The 15847-nt window shown below is 37.7% G+C and overlaps 1 protein-coding gene across 4 annotated transcripts in view; it reads left to right on the top strand.

Moving 5' to 3' along the window:
* The window catches only part of ZFAND4 (zinc finger AN1-type containing 4), a 76243-nt gene that overhangs the window by 37255 nt on the left and 23141 nt on the right, over positions 1–15847 (top strand). For 3 of the 4 annotated variants that reach the window (XM_074382105.1, XM_010340614.3, XM_074382104.1), the window contains 4 exons: positions 3178–3253; positions 4203–4270; positions 7701–7887; positions 14276–14423. In XM_074382105.1, coding sequence (XP_074238206.1) covers positions 3216–3253; positions 4203–4270; positions 7701–7887; positions 14276–14423 — 441 coding nt within the window. In that variant the 5' untranslated portion in view covers positions 3178–3215. The remainder of the gene's footprint in view (positions 1–3177; positions 3254–4202; positions 4271–7700; positions 7888–14275; positions 14424–15847) is intronic. The other variant, XM_074382106.1, reaches the window with a different exon arrangement.

The raw sequence follows: 15847 nt of genomic DNA, 5'->3' as shown, positions 1-15847 counted from the left end.
TTTGTTTATATTTTCAAACAACCAACCTTTTGTCTATCGATCTTTACTATTTTTTTGTTTCAATGTGATTTACTTCTGCTCTGATCTTTGTTATTTATTTTCTTCTGCTATCTGTGGGTTTAGTTTTTTCTTGTTCCTTGAGGTGTGATGTTACATTGCCAGTTCGTAATCTTTCAGACTTTTTGATATGGGCATTTAGCACTATAAACTTTCCTTTAGCACTGCTTTTGCTGTATCCTGGGGGCTTAGATAACTTTTATCACTATTATTCCTTTGGAAGAATTTTTAAATTTCTATTTTGATTTCATTGTTAACCCAAAAATCATTCAGTAGCAGATTGTTTAATTTCCATGTATTTGTATAGTTGGAGGGTTCCCTTTTGGAGTTGATTTCTAATTTTATTCCACTGTATTCTGAGAAGATACTTGATGGAATTTTGATTTTAAAAAAATTTTAAAGACTTTTTTTGTGGCCTCTCATATGATCTATCTTGGAGAATGTTCCATATGCTGATGAGAAGAATGTATATTCTGCAGTTCTTCGGTAGAATGTTCTGTAAATATCTGTTACGCCCATTTGTTCTATTGTGTAGTTTTTTTTTTTTTTTTTTTTAGACGGAGTTTCGCTCTTGTTACCCAGGCTGGAGTGCAATGGCGCGATCTCGGCTCACCACAACCTCCACCTCCTGGGTTCAGGCAATTCTTCTGCCTCAGCCTCCTGAGTAGCTGGGATTACAGGCATGCGCCACCACGCCCAGCTAATTTTTTGTATTTTAAGTAGAGACGGGGTTTCACCATGTTGACCAGGAAGGTCTCTATCTCTTGACCTCGTGATCCACCCGCCTCGGCCTCCCAAAGTCCTGGGATTACAGGCGTGAGCCACCGGGCCCGGCCCTATTGTGTAGTTTAAGTCCATTGTTTCTTTGTTGCCTTTCTGTCTTAATGAGCTGTCTAGTGCTGTCAGTGGAGTGTTAAAGTCCCCCACTACTATTATGTTGCTGTTTCTCTTTTCTTAGGTCTAGTAGCAATTGTTTTATGAATATGGGAGCTTAAGAGTTAGGTGCAAGCCGGGCGTGGTGGCTCAAGCCTGTAATCCCAGCACTTTGGGAGGCCGAGGTGGGTGGATCACGAGGTCGAGAGATCGAGACCAGCCTGGTCAACATGGTGAAACCCCGTCTCTACTAAAAATACAAAAAATTAGCTGGGCATGGTGGCACGTGCCTGTAATCCCAGCTACTCAGGAGGCTGAGGCAGGAGAATTGCCTGAACCCAGGAGGCGGAGGTTGCGGTGAGCCGAGGTCGCGCCATTGCACTCCAGCCTGGGCAACAAGAGCGAAACTCCGTCTCAAAAAAAAAAAAAAAAAAAAAAAAGAGTTAGGTGCATATATATTTAGGATTGTAATATCTTCCTGTTGGATTGATCCTTTTATCATTTTGTAATGACCTTCTTTGTCTTTATTTTTTAATATTGTTGCTTTAAAGTCTGTTTTATCTGATATAAGAATAGCTACTCCTACTTGCTTTGATTTCCATTTTAGGCCTTAAATATTAAACTCTTCAGGCCTGATTGATAATGTCTTTTTTTTTTTTCGACTTTTATTTTAGGTTCAGTGGGTACATGGTCAGGTTTGTTACATGGTAAATTGTGTGTCACTGAAGTTTGGTGTATGGATTATCCTGTCACCCAGGATGTGAGAATAATAGTTGATAGGTAGTTTTTCAACCCATGTTCCCTTGTCTCTCCATATAGTCCCCAGTGTCTATTGTTCCCATCTTGTGTCCATATACACTCAATGTTTAGCTCCTGCTTATAATTGAGGACATATAGTGTTTGGTTTTCTGTTCCTGCATTTGTTCTCTTAGGATGATAGCCTCCAGCTGCATCTATGTTGCTGCAAAGGATATGATTTTATTTTATTTTATTTTATTTATTTTTTTTTTTTGAGACGGAGTTTCGCTCTTGTTACCCAGGCTGGAGTGCAATGGCGCGATCTCGGCTCACCGCAACCTCCGCCTCCTGGGTTCAGGCAATTCTCCTGCCTCAGCCTCCTGAGTAGCTGGGATTACAGGCACGTGCCACCATGCCCAGCTCATTTTTTGTATTTTTTAGTAGAGACGGGGTTTCACCATGTTGACCAGGATGGTCTCGATCTCTCGACCTCGTGATCCACCTGCCTCGGCCTCCCAAAGTGCTGGGATTACAAGCTTGAGCCACCGCGCCCGGCCGGATATGATTTTATTTTTATGGCTGCATAGTGTTCTGTGGTATATATGTACCACATTTTATTTGTCCAGTCCACTGTTGTGGGGGCATCTAGATTGATTTCATCTCGTTGCTATTGTGAATAGTGCTGTGATGAGACATACTAGTGCATGTGTCTTTTTGATAGAACAATTTATTTTCCTTTGGGTATATACCCAGTAGTGGGATTGCTGGGTTGAACGGTAGTTCTGTTTTAAACTCTTTGAGAAATCTCCATATTGCTTTCCACAATGGCTGAACTAATTTGCATTCCCACCACCAGTGTATATTGTTCCCTTTTCTCCTTACCCTTGCCAACATCTGTTATTTTTTACTTTTTAGTAATAGCCATTCGACTGGTATGAGCTTGTATTTCGTCGTGGTTTTGATTTACATTTCTCTAATGATTAGTGATGTTGAGCTTTTTAAATATATTTGTTGGCCACATATATATCTTTTTTTTGGAGAATTGTCTGTTCATGTCCTTTGCCCATTTTTTTGTGGGGTTTTTTGTTTGTGGAATTAAGTTCTTTATGGATTGTAGATATTAGACCTTTGTCAGATGCATAGTTTGTGAATATGTTCTTCCATTCAGTAGATCATCTGTTTACTCTGTTGATAGTTTCTTTTGCTGTGCAGGAGCATGATATCTTGCCGTTTAAAGGGCTCCCTAATCTTATACCTTGTTTTAGGACCAGGAGTTACTGCAACATCTTGTTCCTTTTCTAAAGTGAATGGATTGGACTATGTCTCCTTTTAGGCATGCCTTCCACCTATGATTCTGTAAATTTTAGCTAAGCACCTAGCATTCAATTTAGAAGAATGTTTAATTTATTAGTACTCTTAGTTCCTTAATGAAATATATTTGTGTATCATACTCTTTTGGAGATGCTATTGAATTCTTTAACACTTTTTTAAAAATAACTTTCCCCTAAGGTATTCCCATCTGTCAACAACACTTAATTTGGAATAACATGGAACTTGAAGATGATTATTGCTTGAATGATTACAAGTGAGTGTAATTGCATACTGGCTATTTTGTAGGCACTTAGTATTATGATTCCATATGCTAATGTTTTTCTTTTGAACTCTTAGATCACGTCTCTTTTTCTTCTGAGTAGTTCAGATTCCTAGATTTCATTATACACCCTGAACTTTAGATGCATTAGTTTGGTACCCTATACTACTTAACCTTCATCCTCTGATACATTTGTTTTACCTTTTCATTTTTCATGCCAGGCTGTTTATCTTCTGCCTTTTGAAATCTTCCTATTATCTTCTTGCCTACTTTGCTCCTTTCTTTGAATATTGAACAATTCCCTCCTGGCCATGTTCCTTTTCTTTCTGTTTTTACGAGTTTTGTGTAAGAGAGAATTGTTCTTCACAAAGTCTTTTTCCTTTCTCCTTAAGCCCTCATTTTGTTACTAAGCAATGTTCTGTGCACCAGCAACCACCAACACACTTTCTGACACTTTGTCTTTCTTATTTCTCCCCTCTTTCACATAATTCATCACTCTTTTCTTAAGAAAAGGACAAAAGGATAAGAGGCAATGCAGAATAGCTGTAAGAGCATTGGGAGTGTTAGTTTTCTATTTTCTGTTTTACTAAATAGATTTGCTATTTTCTACACTTTGGGTCTTGGGCAAGCCTCTTTTCGTCTCTGGGCCTCCTTTTCCTTACATGTAAAATGAACAGGCTAAAACACATAATCACAGAGGTCTTTTCCAGGATGTTTATTCTTGGATTTCACATCATATTTATGGTTTATGAAAATTTGTTTTACTTTTTTATTATTTGTACCAGCAAATACATGAACATTTTGTATTTATTTACATTGCTGTATCTTTTTATATTTTAGAGAGTAGGCACTCTGCCTGATAAATCAGCACATAATTATATATATATTTAACACTGAATGTATTTTGATGATTATGATTTATTTTTGTGTTAATTGTCCACAGCATTTCAGAAGGTTGTACCTTGAAGCTGGTTTTGGCTATGCGTGGTGGACCTATAAATACTAGAAAAGGTAGGCATATATATGTGTGTGTGTGTATATATATATATAAAAGCAATGTGACAGTAACATTCTTTATGTCAGTTAGCATTTTTATAGCCTCAGGTTTTATTTAGGTTTCCTTTCTGCTGTTAGGTCTTAGAAAAATCACATTTGATTCTCCAGGCATTGTTCTTTAAAACCTAAATGTGTAGAGACTGGAACTCTAAAATACGTTTCAGAAAAATCTCATGATTCCCAATTCAATCCAGGGAGATTTAAAAATAAATCTTTTGCCAGTATAGGAAACAGAAATAGAATGACATACCATAAATATTCTGTTACCATTGTTTAGTTTCATAGGAGTCTTGTTCATTTTTAAATCTACTAAGTCTTCAATTCCTTAGATTATGATTGTTTTGCAAAATTCCAACATTGCCTGTTTACCTGGCTTGTGATGTGTCTGGGTTTCATGGATATTATCGTGCCCTGTTATATCCTTTCTCAGAATATAGGTAGTTCTGAAATCTAGTCATTCATTCAACAAATACATATTGAGCATCTACTAAAAGCAGTGTTCCAAGTGCAGTAGACATGGGAGAGAAAGTCTCTGCTTCATGATACTGCCTACAATAAATGTGTAAAGAGTCCATGAAACTCCTCTCACGGTTATAAGTGCTAAGCAGAAAATAGTATAGGAAGGATCCTTGAAAAAGATGACGTTAATGGAGACTTGATTGATGAGAAGGTTTTAATAAGCATAAGAAGAGCCAGCAGTGTTCACATTGGTCCCTGATTCAGGTATGTCACATGATTTCCCATAAGTGGAGGGGACTAGTCAGAGTGTCCTCTTCTGTGGACTTCATTTTGAGGAAGGCCTTCAGATTTATTTGATCCTTCACTAAACAGAAAACCAAAGGGTAAGTATTGGTTCTATTCCTGGCTTGCTTCCACATGTCAAATTATATCCCTATGTTTCATAATTTTGATTAGAAAATAGGATAATTGCCATCTTTTTCTTAGCTACCTCAAGAGGATTTAATGAGATATGCGACTTTGGCTATTGAATTGCCTTTTATACGTTAGAGAAAAAAAGTTAATAATATTAGAGCCTTTTAGCACTACTGATATCAGAATCTTTTAATTAATTAGATTTATGCGATTGTCCTATGTGACATAGATGATATTTATAGTAATAACTCTGAGAGTAGCACAATAACCCTATGTTTACTGAGCCATTATGTTAAGATAGAATTATATAGTGTTTAATGCCATGTGAATTCTATGTATTATATTTTTGAAAGTTGTTTGTGTGTAGTACAGCTTTAAACCAAAGTGTTTAATCAGAGCATCTACTTTTTCTATTAGTACAAAAATTATTTTTTCTTTTTCTTTCTTTTTTTTTTTTGAGATGGAGTCTTGCTCTTTCACCCAGGCTGAAGTGCAGTGGCGTGATCTTGGCTCACTGCAACCTCTGCCACTCGAGTTCAAGCAGTCTCCTGCCTCAGCCTCCTGAGTTGATGGGGTTATAGGTGCTGGGTTTGAGGCCAAGAGTTTGAGACCAGCTTGGCCAACATGGTGAAACACCATAGCTACTGAAAATACAAAAATTAGCTGGGCATGGTGGCAGGCTACTCAAGAGGCTGAAGCATGAGAATTTCTTGAACCTGGGAGACAGAGGTTGCAGTGAGCGGAGATTGCACCACTGCACTCCAGCCTGGGTGATAGAGTGAGACTCTGTCTCAAAAAAAATAAAATAAAGCCGGGCGCCATGGCTCACGCCTGTAATCCCAGAACTTTGGGAGGCCGAGGCGGGTGGATCACGACGTCAAGAGATCAAGACCATCTTGGTCAACATGGTGAAACCCCGTCTCTACTAAAAATACAAAACATTAGCTGGGCATGGTTGCGCATGCCTGTAATCCCAGTTACTCAGGAGGTTGAGGGAGGAGAATTGCCTGAACCCAGGAGGCGGAGGTTGCGGTGAGGCGAGATTGCGCCATTGCACTCCAGCCTGGGTAACAAGAGCGAAACTCTGTCTCGAAAAATAAAATAAAATAAAATAAAAGTAAAAATTGTTTTTGAAATAATTGTTATCAAAGCAGCATAGAAAGATTAAAATTAGTCTCTCTTTGCATTGTGTCCAATGCATATAAAACTTCATACGTATTATTTCATAGCTGATAAAATCTGAACGATTTTTCTGTTATGAGAAGACACAGGTACACCTGCCTGAGTAAGGCATCCTATGCTGGTTTAAGAAAGGCTTTCATGTGACTGTGGTATGGCTATAGCAATTTATAAAAAAAGAGGCATTTTTTTCTTTTTTGTTTTGTTTTGTTATTTTTCTTTCCCAAAGATCTGCCCTGTGATCCAAATTTTTATCTTTTAATGTAATATGAAAAGTGGAGCATTAACTTACAAAGGGCAAGAACTTGTTTGAAAAGTGTCTTTTAATATGTATACATTTTCAGCCTATGAAAGTAAATAAAAAACATCCAAATAGCTATTTTCATAAAGTAAGCTAAATCATATTACAAGATTTTTATGTTAGTGATAATGTTATTGAATTTAGGCTATGGAAACATCTTTGATGTTTTTACCTTATTGCTTTCCAAGTTCAATATTTGCCTATTGCTGCAACTTCTTTGTAAAGGGTTGTACAGCACCACAATTCTGTTAATAAATAAATGAAAGACTGTCACTCATGGCCAGAAGGTAAAAAAATAAAAATAAAATGAAAGTTATACAGCTTGGGAAATTATGGCCTCTTTTAGGAGAAAACAAATGTTTTTACAGTATGATGAGAATGTCTTTACAAGAGAACTTTTTTTTTCCTGGAACTGTTGCAGTTTTAGTACATTGAGTGACTCCCTCACATTCTAAGTTATTATGTACTTTTAATTATTGGACTTCACATCAAGGAACAGGTCTAAGAATCAGCCTTTATATAAAACCAGAAAGAAAAAGATAGGTCTGTTTACGTCTAATTTCTTAGGTATGTCTCCTGATTGTGTATTTGTGTGTGTGTGTGTGCGTGTACTTTAAAGTAAGTAGGATTTGTGTTGGTTTTAATTATTGTTGGAACCAATATTTGAAGATAAGGGAGCAGAAAATATATATAGTGAAATGATAGAAATGTTACAGAATCAGGAAATACACAGACTCTAGTGGCATAAGGAAAAAATACAGACTCTAATGGCATAGGAAAAAAACCTCATGTTTTAGTTTAGTCCTGTTTTTGAACATAGCAGCATAATCATGCATTTTATTTCTTATTGACACAACATAGGGATTGCTATATTAACTCTAGAAAGATCAGAAACTTACTTGAAGAATATCATGTTTATATTATATGCACAGGGTTATTGTTCAAATTCAGTACATTATATCCTGTCACTGTACCAAGATGCGTAAAACTTGATCCAAATTGAAGACTTATTTATCACTTTTCCATTTGTAGTTCCTACAGAAGATCCACTTAGGGAGATGGCAGAGTACTTGGACTCCAGTCGAGATGAGGTCTGGGAGAAGACCTCCTGCAATAAGCAAGTTACATTCTTGGTATACCGAGAAGGAGATCAGTTGAATTTCTTTCGCGTAGTAGATAGGGGAGATGGCACTTTAACACCATTATCTGAATCTTTAAGGTAAATAGGTTTTCATTTGCATGCCTTACTGAGAAAAGGAGAACATTGTGTGATGTACCTTATGTTGTCAAAAAATCTATATATATTAACAAATGTCATGCATCTCATTTCTACCCCAGCCCCCGATATGTAAAGTCTGAAATTGTCCATCATTTGATTGATATGATAAAACTGAGATTTCTTTACAGAGTGGAATGTTTTCATAAAAAGATTTGATTCTGTTATTCTATGAAACTCAAAGATGCCCAATACATTACTGAATCCTGTCACAACAGTGTGTTATACAACTTAATATAATAGGATTAAGCCTAATGTTGATAACTTTTTTCTAAATTTAACTCTGCTGTTTAAAGACTGATAAATCTCTACTTCTCTAGTCTTGTTTTCCTACTCTATAAAAGGGAGAGAAATTGTAATATTCTAAAATCAGAAGAAAAAATCCTACAGATATTTAGCTAAGCAATAGAAAAATTAGAGAATTGGACAAGGCAACCTCTCAGTTGCCGTGCATTCTGAGTTACTGTGATTGTTAATCTCCTTTCACTTCAAGTTATTAAGCATTCACTGAACTTTTATGGCCATTCATTGAGCAAGGCACTGATCTTGTAAAGACGGTTGTTCCTACCTTCATGGAGCATACAGTCTGCTATAAAGAGTATCTGTGATACAATGTTGGTGATGTTATAAAAAGGTATCAGGATCTCTAGGAAAATAGATGAAAGGGCCTTTATTATGCTTGAACAGTAGAGAGTTAAACACAACCTCTGAGAAGTGACCTTAAAAGGTGAGTGGAGTTTGCCAGGCAGACAAAGGAAGGGAAGGTGTCACAGGTCCTGCAAAATAAAAAGGTAGTGGTAAAATCATTTAAATTAAAAACAGCTTGTAGTTTGGAGAACAGTTTCTGTGGGTCAGGAGTCCAGGCACAGCATTGGGATGCTCCGAGTCCCAGAAGCCTGGAATTAAGGTTTCAGCAAGTCTCTTATCAGGAGGCTTGACTGAGGAGGAGAATCTACTTTCAAGACTACTCATATTGCTGGCATAATTCATTTCCTTTCAGTTATATGATGGAGTGCCTGGTTTTTTGCTGGCTATTAGCTAGAGGCTGCCCTTAGCTCCATTTTGATGAACTCAAAACGGACTGATTTGGGGCCTAAATTACATCTGCAACATTCCTTTACCTTTGCCATATTCAGTCGGCTAGAAGCAAGACATTCATCATGCCCACACTCAAGGGTAGGAAACCATATGTGATGTGAGCACCAGGGGTCAGGAATCAGAGAGGTTTCCCTGGGATTCTGCCTACCACAGAGTGTTATGTGGAAGAAAGATTAGACTCTGTTTTTGTGGCCACAGAGAGCAGACTATGACACATGGGTGTTAACCTATTGTATTTAATATGTCAACATCTGGTTAGCACTATATACTTGGCATAAACCATGGGCAAGAAATGGAGGAGGTACCAGTGAGTGCTACAGCCTTAGGCCGTTCATAGAATGTCTTCATACCAGTTTTGCCACGTGCTGGCTCACTGATAGTTTTCTTTCTTAGTACACCCTCTTTTGGCTCCCTTTTCCTAAAGGAAACCCAAGCTCCTCAGCTTAGCATATGAGTCGTTTGACAACCTGTCACCATAGTTTTCCAGGTCTTTTCATTATGCTGTGTTTTTCCACACCTTTTCCCCTTTGCTTGAAATGTCGTTTTCTCCTCTTACTCCAGTTTTCCCCAGCCAACTTCTATTTGTGTTTATGACTCAGCCCAAATGTCATCATGGAATTTCATTATAACTGTCTAATTGTTCATCACAAGATAATTTATTTTTTTCTTCCTTTCTATTCCTCTACAACATTTGGACAAGGAAAGGGATAAATGAATGAAAAAGAGGAGTAGAAAATGATCTGATCATACCACAAACGGCATTTATCTTTCCTGTTCTAGAAGAGGCTTTCCTAGTCAACAACAAGGGTAGCAAACTTATTCTGTAAAGGTGCGCAGATGGGTAACTATTTTAGTATTTTCAGGCCAAGACACAGTACCAAGGATATTAAATAGGTACTTGTATAACAAAAGAGAGAACAAATTTCCACAAAACTTTTACTAACAAAGTTCAAAATATAGACTTAACAGTTGGATAATTTTCTTCTGTTTGTACCACAGATTCCAGAGAAGAATGGAATTCTTTTCTATGGGAATAATGTTTTACCTAATTGAGGTTGAAAGTGAGTGTTGCCCATCAAATTTGCAAGGTCAACTGCAAAAGTTGACTTGTTGATGCTGATCTCTAATGAGATTTTATGTATTTTACCTTTGAAAAACTTTTAGATGTCATATCATTTCAACTTTGGAAAGCATGGGAACAATTGCAGCTTGCTATTACATGCAATTCAAACACTAGTTGTTGTTAAAATGACATTATTGCAGTATATGTTTCACATATAAGCATTGTTTTATTTTGTAATTTTAGGTTAAATTCATTACAAAACATTATCAAGTCTACCATAAACACTAATTTCCAAATGCAATTAAAAGATTTAAAAAGTGTTTGATAATAGTAGTTAAGGCCAGTTCTTCTCATTCAGAGTTCCTGAGCTAAAAAAAAATAATAACACTTTATTGCCAGTAAGCCACCAAATGTATCCATCATCAGATAGATATTGAATGAAGTTTACGCACTAACACTGCTGGTTTAACACTATCTAACACAGGATAGATTCAGACATTTACCAGGAAATCCTGCTGATGAATAACTATAGGCTTTAAAGACCTTACATGTTTAGGAGGGCGTGGTGGCTCACACCTGTAGTCCCAGCACTTTGGAAGGTGGGCAAATCTTTTGAATCCAGGAGTTTGAGACCAGCCCGGGCAACACAGTGAAACCCCATCTCAAAAAAAAATTAGCCAGGTCTCGTGGCGCACACCTGTAGTCCCACGCTACCCTGCAGTCTGTGGTGGAAGGATTGCTTGAGCCCAGGAGGTGGGAGGTTGCAGTGAGCCGAGATCATGCCACTGCATTCCAACCTGGGTGACAGACTGAGACCCAAAAAGACAAAAAAAAAAAAAAACCAAAAAACCTTACAAGTTCACTAACTCTATAAATTTGTCCAGTTGTTTTTTTCTGTTCCACACATCACCCCATCAGTTATAGCAGAGTTAACTTAAACTTGTACTAAATTAGTGTTCAGCAATTTCTTTGAAAATATTCTCACCTGTAGTAGTTTCAAGCAGCCTGTTCATAGGGACCAACCCTTCAGTCATTTCAAACTTGGTATTGATGCCAGCAATAAACAGCAACACAGAGCAATATGGGTAATATATGTCAATTCATCAAAAAACAAGGAAAATGACTCAATCATTTGCCTTATTTTTTGTTTATTTATTTATTTATTTATTTATTTATTTTGAGATGGAGTCTTGCTCTGTCGCTCAAGCTAGAGTGCAGTGGTGTGATCTCGGCTCACTGCAACCTCTGCCTCCTAAATTCAAGTGATCCTCTTGCCTCAGCCTCCTGAGGAGCTGGGATTACAGGCACGCGCCACCATGCCCAGCTAATTTTTTTGTGTTTTAAGTAGAGATGGAGTTTTACCATATTGGTCAGGCTGGTCTCAAACTCCTGACCTCATGATCTGCCCGCCTCAGCCTCCCAAAGTGCTGCAATTACAGGTGTGAGCCACCACACCTGGCCCATTTGCCTTATTTTTTAGTCAACTGTTGATATTGCTTCCAATGCTGTCAACTTTTTGAGAAATTGTTCCTGCTGGAAAAGTAATCTTTAAACAAGTTTATTTTCTCAGGACATACTTCCTTAACTGCTATAATCAATAGTGAACTAATTCACTATTGATAAACAGCCTTCCTTGATTGGTTAGCAGATATAAACATTTGGAAACTTTTTGGTTATGGCTTCATTTTTATTTTTAATTTTTGTAAAGAAATTCTGCTGTGAGCCAGGCGCAATGGCTCAAGCCTGTAATCCCAGCACTTTGGGAGGCTGAGGTGGCTGGATCACAAGGTCAAGAGATCAAGATCATCCTGGCTAACATATGGGTAATATATGTCAATTCATCAAAAAACAAGGAAAATGACTCAATCATTTGCCTTATTTTTTGTTTATTTGTTTGTTTGTTTATTTATTTATTTATTTATTTCGAGATGGAGTCTTGCTCTGTCGCTCAAACTAGAGTGCAGTGGTGTGATCTCGGCTCACTGCACTCTAGCTTGAGCGACAGCATTGGAAGCAATATCAACAGTTGACTAAAAAATAAGGCAAATGGGCCAGGTGTAGTGGCTCACACCTGTAATTGCAGCACTTTGGGAGGCAGAGGCGGGCAGATCATGAGGTCAGGAGTTTGAGACTAGCCTGACCAATATGGTAAAACTCCATCTCTACTTAAAACACAAAAAAATTAGCTGGGCATGGTGGCACGTGCCTGTAATCCCAGCTCCTCAGGAGGCTGAGGCAAGAGAATCACTTGAATTTAGGAGGCAGAGGCTAACATGGTAAAACCCTGTCTTTACTAAAAATACAAAAATTAGCCGGGTGTGGTGGCACACGCCTGTAGTCCCAGCTACTCAGGAGGCTGAGGCAGGAGAGTACAATACTGAAGTAGTAACACTGCCTGCCGTTTACTGAATGCCTGCTCCGCCAGGTACTTCTTACCCTTTATTCCTGATTCTCAAAAAACTACGTAAGGTAGATATTATAGCTGATTTTATTAATGAAGAAACTCCAGGTAAGAGACGTTAAGTGATTTGGCTCAAGACTAAAAAGGCTAGTAGACAGCAGACTTAAGATTCAAATCCCCTATCTGGTTCCTAAGCTGATTCTTCCTGCTACTACTCATAGCATAATGCAGTAAGGCACCAAATGACAGGCCTTACTGCATCATGCTTGTGCACTCAAGTGAGTGCCAGAACTAGTGTGTGAAGGCTTTTGTCTTGAGGCCAACTATACAATATCTGAAAAGGGAGGATGCAGGAAGATTTTTGTCATTGTCAGTTATCATACTGTGGTAGCCATACTGTAGTAGGTAACTGTGGCTGTCACAAGTCAAGCATCACAGACTGAACTGGTTGTGGAAACCAGTCCTACATTCTTCCTTCTGATACCCATGCATGTAGTTCGTGTAATTAACTCACAGTTTCAGAACATTTCGTGTTGCACCATATAAAATTTAGGAATGGGGCTGTCTACTCTCTTTTTTGCCCTTGTATGGTGATAGTATGTGCTTCAGAAACATTAAGGAATATTCCCTATTAAGGCTATCCTAAGTTATTTTCATTTCTTACAACCATATAAAATGGGAAGTTTTATTAACCCTCATACTTCTGTAGCATAGATTACTTTTCCTGTAAGTAAATCTGCATAGAAACTAATATGTATTCTTATTCTGCTTTAAAGTTTTAATCATTCTCCAAATATGCTGAGCTTGTGTTTTATCAAATCCTTGCCATTCTAATTTTCCCATTATAGAAAAGATAAATGGAATTTCAAAATCTTTGTGTTCAGTTCATCAAACATTTATTGGCTATGTGTCAAGCACTGTGCCTGGTGCAGACTAAGAAGATAAAGTCTAATATCTGCTTTCAACTTGCTTACATATGGGGGAATAAGGGGGAAAACAAACATGTAAGTATAAATATGAGGATAGTGTAATAAGCCATTATATTATGCAATCAAAGAGGAAGGGCTCCAAATATAATTACATTGAAATATGAATAATGTCACTGTGGTTGATCAGTAATTGAAATGTTTAACATGTTTAATAGTTTGTATCATGACTAGACTATCTGTTAAAATCTATGGTATTCTAGGTTTTTACATTTTCAAACACACTTAGACAAATTTTAAGTTATCTGTACTTAAAAAATTTCATTTTTGCTCTTTAAGACAGAAAATGTTCTGATGACACCTGTGTATGAATTATTCTTTTTAGTTAGAATTCCCTCAGGATGACTAAAAATCTGTACTTCTCTCCTGTGCCAATTTTTAAAAAATTCTGATTCATGGAAATCTCATTAGCTTGTTGTCTGGTTTGCACAATTATCAGCTTTGACTGGCAAAATGAAATCAGATATTCTCATGGAAATGGATTTTGCCTCTTTGGGAATGATATGGCAGATGCCAAAACATCTTCATTTATCATATACTGAATTCAGAGAAGTTCAACTATAGTAGATTTTCAGTAATGCTAGATCATAATATTTATTCCCATTTCATTTTTTCTCTTAAGAAGTATATTCTTTGAAATATATTTTCCTTACTTTGACATTGACAAAATGGATGTAGTGTTTTGTCATTAGTAATGTCTATAGATTGCTGTTTAATATAGAGCATTTTTAGACACTGAGCAGGTATCAAATGAATTTCAAGTAGTTACTGTTTTCTTTGCAGTGGTGGTTCTATGTATAATTTGTATACAGATGAGGATGAAGAAACTGAGCCTTCTCCTTCTGGGCAACAGATAATTGAAAATTCAATAACTATGAATAAGATGAAGCTGCTGAAGGCTAAGATGAAGAACATGAATCTCAGCAAAAAGGTGAAGCTGTTGGCGTTTGGCCAGGCTTATCTCTAGCTTACCCCTGCAGGGCTCTCAGCGATGAGGTCTGTTGGTCATCGTGAAAAAATTATAAAGTATTGTTTATTTCAAGTTTCTGGCCTCAGTTATTTATTAAACTTCTAAAAGGGATAAATTAATTTTTTTAGATTAGAAGCACACCTGGAGGGATTATAATGCATTTAACATAATTCATCATTTTAAAGATTGTTCTGGGCCTAAGAAGGATTAAAAAAGAGAGCTTAATCTTAATCTTGCAATAATTACTTTTTATTTTTTATTTATTATTATTTTTTTGAGACGGAGTTTCGCTCTTGTTACCCAGGCTGCAGTGCAATGGCGCGATCTCGGCTCACCGCCACCTCCGCCTCCTGGGTTCGGGCAATTCTCCTGCCTCAGCCTCCTGAGTAGCTGGGATTACAGGCACGCGCCACCATGCCCAGCTAATGTTTTGTATTTTCAGTAGAGACGGGGTTTCACCATGTTGACCAGGATGGTCTCGATCTCTTGACTGTGTGATCCACCCGCCTCGGCCTCCCAAAGTGCTGGGATTACAGGCGTGAGCCACCGCGCCAGGCCAATAATTACTTTTTAAAATATGTTAATATTAAGGCCAGGCGTGGTGGCTCACGCCTGTAATCCCAGCACTTTGGGAGGCTGAGGCGGGTGGATCACGAAGTCAAGAGATCGAGACCATCCTGGTCAACATGGTGAAACCCCGTCTCTACTGAAAATACAAAACATTAGCTGGGCATGGTGGCGCGTGCCTGTAATCCCAGCTACTCAGAGGCTGAGGCAGGAGAATTACCTGAACCCAGGAGGCGGAGGTGGCGGTGAGCCGAGATCGCGCCATTGCACTCCAGCCTGGGTAACAAGAGTGAAACTCCGTCTCAAAAAAAAAAAAAAAAAAAAAAGGCAATAAATAAATAAAATATGTTAATATTTATTATGGATAACGATATCTACTACTTAGTAGATGGTGTCAGTTTTCCAAAGTGATTGAACTAATTTACATTCTTTACAACAGTGAATCAGAGTTGCAGTTATTTCCATATTCTTACTAGTATTTTGCATTGTCCTTTGTAATTTTTGTAATTCTACTTTGTTTGTAGTGACATTACATTGTGGTTTTAATTTGCATTTCTCTGATGACCCGGAAGGTTGAGCACTTTTCATATGTTTATTGGGCATTTGGATATCATTTTGTTTTTGTTTTTCTGAGTCGGAGGAGTTTTGCTCTTGTTGCCCAGGCTGGAGTGCAACAGCATAATCTTGGCTCACCTCAACCTCCACCTCCCAGGTCAAGCAATTCTCCTGCCTCAGCCTTCCAACTAGCTGGGATTACAGGTACCTGCCACATACCTGGCTAATTTTTGTTTTTAGTAGCGACAAGACAAGGTTTCACC

The sequence above is a fragment of the Saimiri boliviensis genome, chromosome 12 (assembly GCF_048565385.1).
Source record: "Saimiri boliviensis isolate mSaiBol1 chromosome 12, mSaiBol1.pri, whole genome shotgun sequence".
NCBI lineage: Eukaryota > Metazoa > Chordata > Mammalia > Primates > Cebidae > Saimiri > Saimiri boliviensis.
Note: the sequence above shows the minus strand (reverse complement) of the source record. Positions and strands in the feature narration are given on the sequence as shown.